The following is a 14,740-nucleotide window of genomic DNA, read 5'->3' as shown; positions in this document are numbered from 1 at the left end:
CGACTGGTATAAAACATAACGAGGGACGAATAAAACCCCATGTTCCGGCGACTGGTATAAAACATAACGCGGGACGAATAAAACCCCATGTTCCGGCGACTGGTGTAAAACATTACGCGGGACGCATAAAACCCCATGTTCCGGGACTGGTATAAAACATAACGAGGGACGCATAAAACCCCATGTTCCGGCGACTGGTATAAAACATTACGAGGGACGCATAAAACCCCATGTTCCGGCGACTGGTATAAAACATTACGAGGGACGCATAAAACCCCATCCCACGTGATCCTGCTACAACTTATAATAACGCCAACGCCACACAATAATCGTTCTCGATTATCTTGCGTTACAGATTCCAAAGAGGCAAAACGGCGATGGAAATATATGATTCATTGATTGAGTGAGTACGGTTTTACGCCGCTCTTAGTCATATTCGGTGGGGGACACCAGAAAAGGGATTCACCTATTGTACGTAACCGATGTGGGGAATCGAACCGGGTCTTCGGCGTGATGAGCGAACGCTTTAACCACTAGGCTACCCCAACGCCTTTAAGATCCGGGATAGAATAGGTCTTCAGCATCATATGCTTGCCGTGAGAGGCGACTATGCTTGTCGTAAGAGGCGACTAACGGGATCGGGTAGTCAGGCTTGCTGACTTGATTACTATTTGTGATCGTATCCCAATTGCGTGGAACGATGCTCATGATCTCATGGTGTCATGATGTCAATGATTGTCTGGTCAAGACTCAATTATTTACAGAACAGACAAATAGCTGGAATATTGCAGAGCGCGGCGTTAAACAACAAACTCACTCACTCATCAACTTCATTTATGCCGTGACCGCCTCCGTGGTCTAGTGGTAGAGCGTCCGCCCGGAGAGCGGAAGGTCCGGGGTTCGATCCCCGGCCGCGCCATACCAAAAGACGTTAAAAGATGGTACTTGTTGTTACCCTGTCTGGCGCTCGGCATTAAGGGGCTAAAGCAAGGACTGGTCGGCTCGGAGGCAGTATACTGTGTCTGAGTGGGGTAGCACTATAAATCGGCACCAGTCCGGACAAGTACAAGCAGCCACACACACACACACACACACACACACACACACACGTACATGCACGTCGCTATATAAGTGCAATAATCTTGGACGCGACGTTAAACCCAATTTCACCTCACCTCACCTCATTTATGCCGAACAAAAATTAAAGTTTCTGATGCTCAAATGTACTTTTTGAATACCTGAACATAATATTAGAATAGTGGGTGCATAAATGCATTTTCCTTTGCACTAACATCCCTCGGATACAGAATTCACAACAGCTCTATTCCCACCTAATGCTTTCGCTCTTCAATGCCCGAAGCATCAGCTATTTTATCTTTGAAGGTAGAAACATGTCTTGCCATCAATCATATCACATTTAATGAGTTTAAAGATGACGACATTATAATATGACTTGGAGACGTTTTTCAAATCTCGGCAATATGGAATAGGGTCACGTGGCACTATGTGAGCGTGTCTACGAGCAAGGATTGGCCCAAGTTGTTTGTTTACTGGGAGACCATGCGAAAAAGAACTAAAATACAAATAAAAAGATATACGATATACGTTAAGTAATAAGCATACGTTTATGAATCACCATCACATAGTTAGGATACTAGGTGTTCGCACCAGTGAAAATCCAGGGTAGGATAGGTCTTCAGGAAACCATGCTTGCCGTAAAAGGTGACGGTGATTGTCGTAAGAGGCGACTAACGGGATCGGGTGGTTGGTGCATGTCATTGTATCCCAATTGCGTGGAAAGCATATGGTACAAGTCAAAATAGGGAATTGCATCAGAAATAATTTTGGTCATAAGACTCTTGCTCAGAAGTTGTTTGATCAAGGTTACAACATTCAAGGCCCCAGTAAAGCTTTCCAAAACAATTACGGTAGACATGGGGAGGACATTTCCAAATTTGACTCATCAGTGACAAAAATTATGTCCGATGCAGTACCCTATTTTGATTTGTACCATATGTTCCGGTGCTTTTTCAGGTGAACAATTAACTTGCCGTTGCATGTGTTTGTGACGGGTGCCACCGTAGAGGCAGGATACGCTGACCTTTTCGCGAACACCCGGTATCATCACTATTTGATAGTGATTCATAAACACACGATCACGATTAAGTCGGAAGCGTACAATCGACTCGGCTTTATGCAGAGATTTCTATTGGATATGAAAAGGGTTTTGTCGCTTTATTACCCAAATCACACTTGTTACCTGAATCACAGAACCTATAATAACAGAGACGGCGTAGCAGTGGTGATACCCAGGCTACTGACAGATTGTATCACACAAGTATGTTAGACGTACAGTGACTGCATCTTTGTTGTGTTTAAATCACAATTCACGAGATTAGACAGGGCTATCATTCTCGGATTTGCGTACATACATCCAGAATAATCTTCAGTCGCGACAGCCGTGATATCAAAGGTATACAGTATCTTGATAAAGATGTTTGGTTTGGTTTGTTTGTTGTTTAACGCCGCACTATATTCCAGCTATATGACGGCGGTCTGTAAATAATCGAGTCTGGACCAGACAATCCAGTAATGATATCATGAGCATCGATCCACGCAATTGGGATACGAGGATATGCATCAACCAAGTCAGCGATTTTGACCACCCGATCCCGTTAGTCGCCTCTTACGACAAGCATAGTCACCTTTTACGGCAAGCATGGGTTGCTGAAGACCTATTCTACCCCGGATCTTCACGGGTTCTGATGAAGATGTAACATAACTTAAATCACAACATGGGATGCAGATATCATCTCATGGACTATGCCATTTCCGGGAATTATGAATAGATTCCCGGAAGTGATGCAGTGGATGTTGCAGACATGTTTGATACACCGCGCTCTTCTCGAGACAATGAGATTAATAACTCTGGCAAAGACTTAAGGCCCCATTACACAGGGCTGCGACTTTTGTACCACCTTCGAGCGATCAAAACCTGGCCATGATGCTCAATGGTCGCCTAAACCAAGAAAGTCATGTTTCCATGTAACTGCTCAAGCAGTTGTTCAGTAGTAATTGCTCGAGTTGTTCAGCGTCTGCAACCACAATGAAACACTGCAGGTACAAGCCCTCTATTTATAGGCAGGCTGAGGAGGCACTACAGGTAGCTCAAATGAGGCAGAAAAGAGGCAGAAGCATTGCCATGGTGTCTCAAGGGATGCCGTGGTCGCCGAATGGAGGCACGGCGGTCGCAATACTCATCGTTCAATGCACGCTGTTGTTCACCCAAAGAAGGCACAAGGGACGCAGAAGCATCGCCCACATTTACTGGACAATATTTCAGCAGAACGCATCTATTACCTGGCGACCATTGGGCGACCACTGTGCCTCCATTCTGCAACAACGGCAATACTTGTGCCTCCCTACTGCCTCCTTTGAGCCACCTTTGAGCAACGAACCTCCTGGGCGACCTTTGTGCGACTGTTTTGAACATGTTCAAATATTCACGGCGACCATGGCGTCCATGGCGATGTCTGAACCTCCTGTGTACCACCTTGGAACGACCTAGGCAACCATTCTGCCTCCTTTGAGCCTCCAACGACGACCTGGCAAATTCTATGGTCGCACACGGGAGGCACGAAGGTTGCCATCCTGTGTAAAGGCCCCATTAATTAACTCATGTTGTCGCCACGGAATCCGTATTTTGAACGGTAGATCTCGGGGTGGCTCTTGTGGTGCTTTTACATGTTTTGTAAACAGAGGCGCTAGTATTGTTGACTACATGTTGTGTTCAACTGATTTATTTAGGTCTATTTTAAATTTCAGTGTTGAACAGAACAGAACGGGTTTTTCTCTTCAAACCGCCGGCGACGGTACAAAAGAGTACACAAGAATAAGCATGTTCACATTAAGTATTAGTATGTGACAAGATGGCAGTATGTCTAGCAGGGATATATTACCTCTTTTCTGTTTTGTGTTTTCGTACTGCTTTAAATATTTCATCGATAAATCTTGAAATGTTCTGAAGATGTCTAGCGTTTTGACTGGACAACAACCTCTTAAATGTATACAAATTAGACCATTTATTTTGGTAGGAAATTATATATACAAGTCTATGTTTAACAGAGCTTGGCATCCAAACAAATATTGACATTCGTGTGCAACTAAAGGAGAGTTGTACAGTTCACATACACGATCTTCCTACTTTACATTATTCCAACGGCCGGTTTCAATTGGTAAATCTGGTTACATGTTCTGAATTTTAAGATTGGGATATACATATTTTTTTTCATTAAAATGTATCGAAAGATAATTTTAATAATTTAGGCTTTATATAAAAGTGAAATTACTAATGTCTTCCTTAACTTATATTGAAACCAGGGTAGAATCGGATCATTTCCCGATAACATGTCAACTAAAACGCTATGAGAAAGATATAACTGTGTCTGAGTCTTATGACATCAGGGGGCACGGGTGGCCCAGTCGTCTAAGGCGCCGCGATTCGCTGTGCAGAGTTGCGTCCCTTGGGCACGCCAGAAACCTATGGTTGTTGGTTCGAATCCAGGTTCGTACCGATTATGTTTCTAGGTTTATCAGCACCATACCCGTGCTCGTGGGTTTCATCGAAGTGGTAAACGTCTGAGAGTTGCATCACTTCGAGCTTTCCTCCCACATTAAGCTGACACGCCGTGATATAACTGGAATAATGTTAAAAGCGGCGTTAAACACAACTCACTCACTCACTTATGACATCTCTGCTTTTTAGAAACGGTTGTGGCATCCAGCAAAAGCAGAGACATTGAAAAAGGCTTCAGAAAGTGAGTAAGATATGCTTTCTCTGGAGGAGTTTGATAACATTTCATCGAATAGTACATCGCTTGCTTCCCATACACTTATTGACAGTATATAATCGTCCGCTTTGAGCTGTGGTGTGACACCGAGTGTAAATAACAATAAGTTCTCCAAGAGTGGTGCATGGTTTGATAAAGACTGCAGGAAGTTGAAAAATGTCAAATATAAATTACTGGACAGTTTTAGACTCGCAGGTGAATTTGGATATTTGAGAGTTTCGTAAGGTCCGAAATAAATTCAGACAGATGTGTCGTCATCGTAAAGAAGTGTGTTATTCTAAAGCAACAAATGATATTTTTGGGCTCATGTGGAGGCTTTTAATAACAACTTCATATAGACCGTGCCTTCAATTCATCGTGCTTCAAGGGCTGAACACTGTTTTAAACATCCAAGATGATGTCATCGTTGATGGGGGCGGTCGGGTAGCCTAGTGGTTAGAGCGTTCGCTCGTCACGCCGATGACCCGGGTTCGATTCCCGACATGGATACAATGTGTGAAGCCCATTTCTGGTGTCCCCCGCCGTTGGAATATTGCTAAAAGCGGCGTAAAACCACACTCACTCACTCATCGATGATGACTTACTTTCGATGACTATGAGTTTCACGATGAGAGATCAGACAGCTGGGATGTTCGTCATCATGATGCCTGTCTTGTTAAACAGAGGCATCAGTATGGAGAGATTGAAAAATCTAAAAGTTACGGTGGCCCATAAGGGACATGGAGTCTGTTTTTCAATATTTTGATATTTCACTTACTTTTAACTTTTGCAAATTAACACGATTTGTCTTACAAATATGTGATAAATCATGTGTAAAGAAGATATTGAATCGCTGAAAAGTGAAACGAAAATGTCAAGAAGTAAAATGAAAATGTCAAAAACAAAAACGAAAATGTCAAAAACTAAAATGAAAATGTCAAAAACAAAAGCGCAAATGTCAAAAACTGAAAATACAGAAAACTATTTCCACCGCGGTGATAATAACCCACCGCGGTAATAATATTTCAACCGCGGTGAAAACTATTTACACATCGGTAATAATATTTCCACCGCGGTGGGAAAATTATCACCGCGGTGGAAATAGTTTTCTGTGGTTTCATTGTATTTTTTTGACATTTTCATTTTAGTTTTTGACCTTTTCGTTTTGGTTTTTGACATTTCCATTTTAATTTATGACATTTTCGCTTTACATTTCAGCGACTCAATAGCTACTTGAAAGTACATTTTCCATGTTTTCGGTTGTTTTTATACATGATTTATCACATATTTGTATGACAAATTGTGTATATTTGCAAAAGGTTACGATAAAAGTAAGTTAAACATCAAAATATTGAAAAACAGACTCCATGTCCCTTATGGGCCACCGTAATAAGTGATCTTCAAGATCAGTGGTCAAAAAGCATATTTTCTTCCATAAAACAAAAAGGGTAATCAACATGATGTCAATAAGTATGGTGGGATATGTCTAACGTACGTTTGTGGGTAGATATTCACATCTATACTTAACAATTGTTTGAAAGGTTTTGTTGAGTTTATGAATGTTTATATATGGAATCGGGGCGGTCGGGTAGCCTAGTGGTTAAAGCTTTCGCCCGAATACCCGGGTTCGATTCCCGACATGGGTACAATGTGTGAAGCCAATTCCTGGTGTCCCCCGCCGTGATATTGCTGGAATATAGCTAAAAGCGGCGTAAAACCATACTCACTCACTCACTATATATTGAATCCTAGAAGGGACATTTTTGCGTTGTCGCGTTGTCGCATTATCGACCTTCCAAAAAACAAACAAAAAGTCTCAAATTTAACCAAAGAGCGACAATGTGACAACGCGACATTTTGGCCATTTGTCGCATTGTTACAACAGTTTTGTCGCAAATGGGGATTGAGTGTTAATTTTAAGAAGACTGAAGTTTTAATTTTTAGAGTGGTGGAAAAGTGAAGTTTGTTCTATTGGTGGTAGAAAGTTGAAGATTTCAACCTATTATAATTATTTGGGACTGATATTTTCAGGTAAGGTTTTCTGGTCAAAAGCTGTTCAAAATTTTGAAAATAAAGCTAACAAAGCACTGTCCTCTGTAAAAATCATTGTTAAGAGTTTGGAAAAGATATCCCCTGCAGCTCTATTCAAAATCTTTGATGTCCAGATAAACCAATCAGTTCGTATGCATCTGAGATATGGGAATTCCAAAAATGGACTGTCATTAAACAATTTCATGTAAGATTTTGCAAATATGTCTTAGGTGTGGGTTATAATTGTACTAATGTTGCTATCCTAGCTGAATGTGGAAGACATTTTATTTTTGTTGATTCGTTGTTGGTTAAATACTGGCTTAGACTTCATGAATTGCCAGAAATCAGATATCCAAAACAGTGTTAAGCAGCTCTCACACTTTGCCGAGGTGGTTGCCGAGCTCTACCGAGCATAACTCGGTTAGGACTCGGGAAGAGACTACCTATATACGAGTATCATACGAGTACGCTACGAGTGTGTTACGAGCCCCATAGGAGTCCAATAGAAGTCCAGTAGGAGTGCAATAGGAGTCTATTAAGAGTTGCATACGAGCACAACGATCTCGATACGAGCTGTACGAGTTTGGTACGACTTTGGTACGAAATGGCTACGAGCTGCGAACTAATTCGGCGGGAATTACACTCGTACAGCTCGTATTAGACTCGGTCAACTCGGCAATAAATTTTGCAGACGATCCTCATACGAGTTCTGTACGAGCACCACGAGGTCGCCACGAGGGTACTACGAGTAGGACGAGTGTGTTACGAGTTTATTACGAGTTTGCTAGGAGTTGGAGTCGTAGATCAGTATGAGGTATCCCGAGTTACCCCGAGTTTAGTACGACCTCGCTACGAGCTCCATACGAGTACCCCCGAGCCAGCTCGGGTCCATACTCGGGACGCAACTCGGCAAAGTGTGAGAGCCCCTTTACAAGCTAGACAAGTTAGGACAAAAATGTGGGTATATCATATTAGAACGATATGGTTTCGATATGGATATAGTTTTGTTTGGGATGCATCGGGTGTTGGCAAGAAAGAAACCTTTTCGTTTAAATTTGAAACAAGAATAAAAAATTGCCACGTGCAATCTGTATTTTCGGATATTTCCAACTGTTCATCATATGGATTTTATTCTGAAATAAAACAATCGTTCTGTATAGAAACGTACGTGTTGAACATAAAATCAAAAGACGAACGGAGTAGAATTACTTTATTAATAACGTTGGTGACCACGGCGTTCAGCATCTTGACTCCTGCGAGTTTCTACGGCTTTGGTCCTGTCCCGCACAGAAGCACATGTACCATATGTAGTGTCTCCTTAGGCAAGTGACTTTAATCGAAATGTGCCTGTTCACCCAGCAGTGAGTGGGTACCCGGCAGGATGAGATGGTAACCATCTAGCGCCTCACATGCAGCTTGGGTAGTATACTCCCCAGGGAGCTGAGAATTAAAATCGAGTGCTCACTGATCCATTGACTGGTGTAATAATATAGGCGCCATGAGCACACGAGCTGGTATGGAGTAAAAATGGACTCATTATTACTATTATTATTATTATCATTATCATTATTATTATTATTATTATTAAGGGTTGCCGAACTACCCATTTACAAACATATTGGTAGACGTGATGGTGTTCCACGTCAGGGTCGTTTTTGTTAAACATATATCGTAGAAGATAAATTTCCCTTTCTCTAAATAAAAAAGTCCAGTATATCATCATCTTCGTCAAAAACGTTTAAGAAATTTACCTTCGCACATCAAGAATAACTTCCTAACTCATTTCTTACATGTAGTAATCTCGTGTATTTTCGTACTCATATTATATTAGTGATACTTTGTTTTTATACAGTTCCTTTCTATAGTAAAATCCATATGATGAACAGTTGGAAATATCCGAGAATACAGATTGCACGTGGCAATTTTTTTCCTTGCTGCAACTCCTGTTTTTGTATCTTCAAAATTGACGTTTTATGTACGCGAGGCTAAGGTATGTCTACTGAATGAACTGATTGATTGATTGTACGTCCGTTTCTCTGCATGTTTTCGTATCTCTGCCTGGACAGATTCTCTGCTCTGTTTGCTTGTATACTTGTACATGTATCAGCATTTTATGTGTATGTCTTCTTGTGCATCTTTTTGGTGTGAAGAAATAATTTGTTCCAGAAAATCGTCGAAGGTTTGCTTCAAGTTCTGCGACCTCAACCTGCATTATTTACTTGTCATCTGGGTGTCTGGAAATATGTGTTAATGTTTGATTCTTCCCTTGAGATGTTTCAGAAAATGTTTGTCTTGAAGCCGAAGCAGAAAAAGTATTATGACCCTAACGAAAACCTCTGGATTTTGTCATGGCAATGCTTGTTTCGTTTCTACCCGTTTAGATCCGTGGTAGAATAGGTCTTCAGTAACTCACGCTTGTCATAAAAGGCGACTATGCTTGTCGTAAGAGGCGACTAACGGGATCCGGTGGTCAGGCTCGCAGACTTGGTTGATGCATGTCATCGCTCCCAACTGCGTGGATCGATGCTCGTGATATCAATCACTGGCTTGTCTGGTCCAGACTCGATTGACAGACGTCATATAGCTGGAATATTGCTGAGTGCAGCGATAAACAACACAGAAGCAAACACAACTTGTTTCGTTTGTTACAACTTATATACTGAACAAAAAACGTGGTTGGGGAAGACTAAGGACACAATTGCATATACATATCTCCCAAAATATTCATGATTCCTAACTTTTTCAGTATATGAGCAAATATAATATGTTACCAATCTCATTATTTGTGTCTTTAAAAATGGCTTTTACTAATTTCTTCCTTCATGAGTTCATCACTCTCCTTGTCGCTACATGTCATCGATCCCAATCGCGTGGATCGATGCTCATGCTGTCAATCCCTGGATTGTCTGGTCCAGACTCGATTATTTACATACCGCCGTCATATAGCTGGAATATTGCTGAGTGCGGCGTTAAACAACAAACAAACCAACCAACCAACCAACCTTGTCGCTGGCGTCAAAATGAGTCAAGTTCCCGGTTGTCGTGTTTGTGCGATGTGTTTTGGCGCCATGTTCAGAATGATTTGAAAAACGCCATCAAAACAGCGCTGAACACTTACAGCATGTTTTTGTCTCTAAAGCTTCCGGGAGTGTGTTGTATTCCTCTACATCAAAGATGTCTACTTCCGGTTCACTCGGAAGTAGAAATAAGGTACAGTCGAAGGTACCAGGATCACAGAGGGCATCTTACCCGAACGCAACAATACGTTTAACCAATAAGTACGTAAGTGAGTGACTTGGGTTTCAGTTATAGCAACATGTTGTAGACTGGTGAAACCCACCAGCATTGTATGGTGCTGTAAAACAGAATCATACACCGGGGGAATCTTGAATTCAAACCCGCGATAATAGGATCCACGAACACCTAAGGGAAACAACTCTGTTCAGATATTTAACGCCTGGACCGTCCGTGATCCACTTTATCCACACACAAAAATAATTTTAAACCATGAACATCGCAAACACCAACGTCAACAGCAACATGACGTCAACTGGAAGGCAGAACATGATTTGAACATTTTCGAATGAGTGAGTGAGTGAATACTGTTTTACGTCACCAATAGTTCAGCTATTTCTTGACCTGCCAAACCAGAGGTTGATATTATGACCGCCGTCGAGGTAAAATGCACGACTGACCGAGTCTGGCCACCCGATACACTTTAGACGTCGGCTTAAGACAAATATTCGTGGGGTCAGGAGTCCCCCAGGGGGACTGTTTCATCACAGGTCTCAGAATGAAAGAAATGACAGAAATTCATCAGTGCTCAAGAGCTTTATTTTCTTATTTTCTTTCTCCGACCCTACAGCTGAGGCAACCAGACAAGCGACGGAGCAACGTAAAGGACTTCCGGGAGTGTGATACCTTCAACAGAAATAATAACAACCTTACCACCACAATGGCTGCCATTTATCAACACAACAAAATTATTAGAATGAAAGGTATATTTAAATCTGATTACGGACATAATATATAAAGTTCAATTCATCCCATTCTACAGATAAATCCATGGAACTTTTAGAAATATAACACAGCAAAATTATTAGAATGAAAGGTATATTTAAATCTGATTACGGACATAATATATAAAGTTCAATGCATCCCATTCTACAGATAAATCAATGGTACTTTTAGAAATATAACACAGCAAAATTATAAGAATGAAAGGTATATTTAAATCTGATTACGGACATAATGTATAAAGTTCAATGCATCCCATTCTACAGATAAATCAATGGTACTTTTAGAAATATAACACAACAAAATTATAAGAATGAAAGGTATATTTAAATCTGATTACGGACATATTGTATAAAGTTCAATGCATCCCATTCTACAGATAAATCAATGGTACTTCTAGAAATATAACACAACAAAATTATAAGAATGAAAGGTATATTTAAATCTGATTACGGACATATTGTATAAAGTTCAATGCATCCCATTCTACAGATAAATCAATGGTACTTTTAGAAATATAACACAACAAAATAATAAGAATGAAAGATATATTTAAATCTGATTACGGACATAATGTATAAAGTTCAATGCATCCCATTCTACAGATAAATCAATGGTACTTTTAGAAATGTTGCAGGATTATGAACAGATTTATTTCTGTGTATGTGTGAAATCGAGCCTTGACCATGCTATTTTATTGCAAAAAATCTTAATGATAAGATGTTAAGGGGAAAAATTACCTGTTTTCAAACCCGTTCTACCCATTGATGCCGTCACCAATTCCAGTTCCCGTTCCTGTACCCGTCCCAGTACCTGTCCCGGTTGTGGTTGGTAAAGTTAAACCATTGCTATTAAATCCGGTGAATCCATTTAATCCCGTGAAACCGCTGAACCCGTTGGTGAATCCGTTCAATCCGGTGTTGAATCCGTTCAATCCGGTGTTGAATCCGTTGGTGAATCCGTTCAATCCGGTGTTGAATCCGTTCAATCCGGTGTTGAATCCGTTCAATCCGGTGTTGAATCCGTTCAACCCGTTGGTGAATCCGTTCAATCCGTTCAATCCGTTCAACCCGTTGGTGAATCCGTTGAATCCGTTGTTGAAACCGAATTGGTTTAAACCATTTATGTTTGCCCCAGTAAAACCGGAGAAACCCGGAAATCCCTGGAACCCGTTCAGGCCCGGCTGAAAGTTATTGAATCCGTTTAGACCGTTAAAGTTGGTTTGTCCGGTTCCTGTTGTGGGGAAGCCGAAGCCAAAGCCGACAGTGGTTCTCGGAACGGACAGGAAGCCGAAACTACTACCGACGTTGCCGAGTCCGCTTAAGCCTCCTAAGCCTCTTAAGCCTCCAAAGCCTCCTCCGAGTCTGCCAATGCGTCCAAAGCCACCAAACCGATTAAACGGGTTAAATCGCCCTATTTGCGCGTTTGTTGCCAAGGCGACAGCCAGTAAAACGAGGAGGGTGGGAACAGCCTTCATTGTTAGGGGTAACTGTCAAAATAAAATAAACACGTCAACACCAGAGAATAACCAGTCTCGATTATCCGACGAAACAGATTCCATTGGGCGTAAAAGTCGAAATAGCAGTGAAAGGGAGCACTGAAAATCACTGATGACACCAGGTGTTTGCAAAAAGGATAAACTGCCCGACCTACTGTATGTGTTTAATACAGAACATATACTGATGGACAAATATAAAATGGACGCGAGGCATTATTAATGCTTAAAAAGGTGTCCGATGATGTGTGATCAGCGTTAGTATCTGCCTCGTCACCACATTTAGAAAACATCTACATGCTATAAAACAAAGTTTCCCCGTTCGCATATTTGATTCTATCGGTATATGAGTTCTGTAATTCTCAATGTCTGAGAACACCCGTTAAGATTCCCGGTTAGAATTGAAGGCGACTAACGGGATCGGGTGGTCAGGCTGGCTGACTTGGTTGATGGATGTCATCATATCCCAAATGCGTAGATAGATGCTCATGATGCCAATCGCTGGATTGACTGGTCCAGATTCGATTATTTAATATAGGCTTAAACAAGGACTGGTCGGCTCGGAGTCAGTATACTGTGTCTGAGTGGGGTATTCATGTTAAACTGCGGCATGGTATCTCAGTGAGCAAGCACAATACATCGGCATCAGTCCGGACTAGTACAAGCAGCCACACACACACACACACACACACACACACACACAGACATTCGCACGTGCAGTAATCTTGAACGCGACGTTAAACCCAATTTCACCTCACCTCAGTGTTGTAGAGTAACAAAGACAAACATTTTATCTCGTAAGCTAATTCACCAAACACAACACCGAACCCTGAATATAAAAGACTCACCTTGAACAGACGGTCGGGCCGAGCTTCTGGTTCCGATCGAAAAGCGTTTTCCGGTTTTATATATTATCCCATGGGCATGATACGCAATTAGCACCATGATTATCCGAGGGGGCATAACCCATGTAATCTGTCAGTCAAATCACTCAAATTGACAGCAGAGTCTTTGAAGAAAAATCTAACATTTTGTTGTTCACGACAAGTCCATACATCTTTCGGCAAACTGATTTTTTTGTCAATCATGAAACTCATTTGTGCGATCTGCGAGTACGTATGATATGAAGAGAGTTGTCCGGAGGTTATGAATCGTAATAGAATCGATATCCGGTCGATTTACAACTGAAATACACTGTGTAACCAATAGACAACCGCAGATCTACATTGTATAACCGATATATATTTGTTATATGGCAGTGGAGATTGTTGTTTGTTTGTTTCTGGTGATTGTCGATGCCAGCGTGTTTGTTTCTGGTGATTGTCGATGCCAGCGTGTTTGTTTCTGGCGACAACGCGTGACTCTGGCGCCCGAGGGATGCCGAGTACTGTAGCTGTCAATCTGTTCCGGGAGTATGCTCTTTAGTGTTACTTCCCTTGTGTTATAGGGCCTGTTACGTATTGCTGGCGACACTTATTTGATCCATTGTATTGCCTTTTTTATCGAAAACCAAGATCTGTGTGCTTCAAAATATTTTGTTAATTGTTCGTGTGGTCATTTACCGATTTGGTTCTGTATAAGTGATTTATCCTGCATCGCAGAAATCCACGTGCAGCCTTACTTGTTCGTGGCGGGGTATAAGGGATTTACGTATTCTCCTGCTGAAAGAATATTTGGCTCCAAGGCGGGATACATAATTTTTTACCAAGGCCACGTGGACCAATCAGATCTCATCATTGAGGCATGATGAACAAATTCATGCACCAGTGGTTTTCTCTATTCCTAACACCAGCCGGGAAATATAGTGGTATAGTCCTGCTTGAGTAGGTGTACAGATGCCTTCTGTAATAGTATTAAATTAAAACGGTTAAGGATATTGATATTTTTTATTCATGTGACTTTTTCAGACATACAATAACACAGTCTCCGTCATTGAGAGAACGAGTCCATCTTGACTACAGGGGGCACGGGTTGCCCAATCGTCTAAGTCTAACTTAGTCTAAGTTATGTTTCTAGGTTTGTCAGCACCATACCCGTGCTCGTGGGTTTCACCGAAGCGGTAAACGTCTTAGACCTGCATCACTTCGGGCTTTCCTTCCACATTAAGCTGACACGCCGTGATATAACTGGAATAATGTTAAAAGCGGCGTTAAACCCAACTCACTCACTCACTCACTCTTGACTACATGTCCGGCAGCAGTCAGATGCTCAAAACAAGTCTCCTTCCTGCTCGGTGCTGGTCTTTAAGTCTTGGCAACCTCTGGTAAGTCTCACTGTAAGTCCTCGTGTGGGGTGGTTGGCGGTCACCATGGGTCATCTGGGTCAACGTTTTTCTCTCGGTCTTCTCAAAGCTCTGCAGCACCTTGAC

At 41.6% G+C, this 14,740-nt stretch overlaps 1 protein-coding gene across 1 annotated transcript; it reads right to left on the bottom strand.

Annotated features, from left to right (window-relative positions):
* Positions 1 to 10,678: 10,678 nt before the first annotated feature.
* LOC124142062 (ATP-dependent RNA helicase glh-2-like) lies at positions 10,679 to 13,360 on the bottom strand. Its single transcript, XM_046510326.2, has 3 exons — positions 13,221 to 13,360; positions 11,618 to 12,366; positions 10,679 to 10,781 (listed from the first exon to the last, which is right to left on the bottom strand). The coding sequence occupies exon 2, from the start codon at positions 12,352 to 12,354 to the stop codon at positions 11,635 to 11,637; it is 720 nt and encodes a 239-aa protein (XP_046366282.2). The 5' UTR covers positions 12,355 to 12,366; positions 13,221 to 13,360; the 3' UTR covers positions 10,679 to 10,781; positions 11,618 to 11,634.
* Positions 13,361 to 14,740: the final 1,380 nt, after the last annotated feature.

Source organism: Haliotis rufescens, unplaced genomic scaffold, assembly GCF_023055435.1.
Source record: "Haliotis rufescens isolate VD_foot unplaced genomic scaffold, xgHalRufe1.0.p SCAF_81, whole genome shotgun sequence".
NCBI classification, from domain to species: Eukaryota; Metazoa; Mollusca; class Gastropoda; order Lepetellida; family Haliotidae; genus Haliotis; species Haliotis rufescens.
Note: the sequence above shows the minus strand (reverse complement) of the source record. Positions and strands in the feature narration are given on the sequence as shown.

Coding starts and splice junctions, on each gene's coding strand:
- LOC124142062 (XM_046510326.2), bottom strand. CDS start 12,354: ATGAAGGCTGTTCCCACCCTCCTCGTTTTACTGGCTGTCGCCTTGGCA.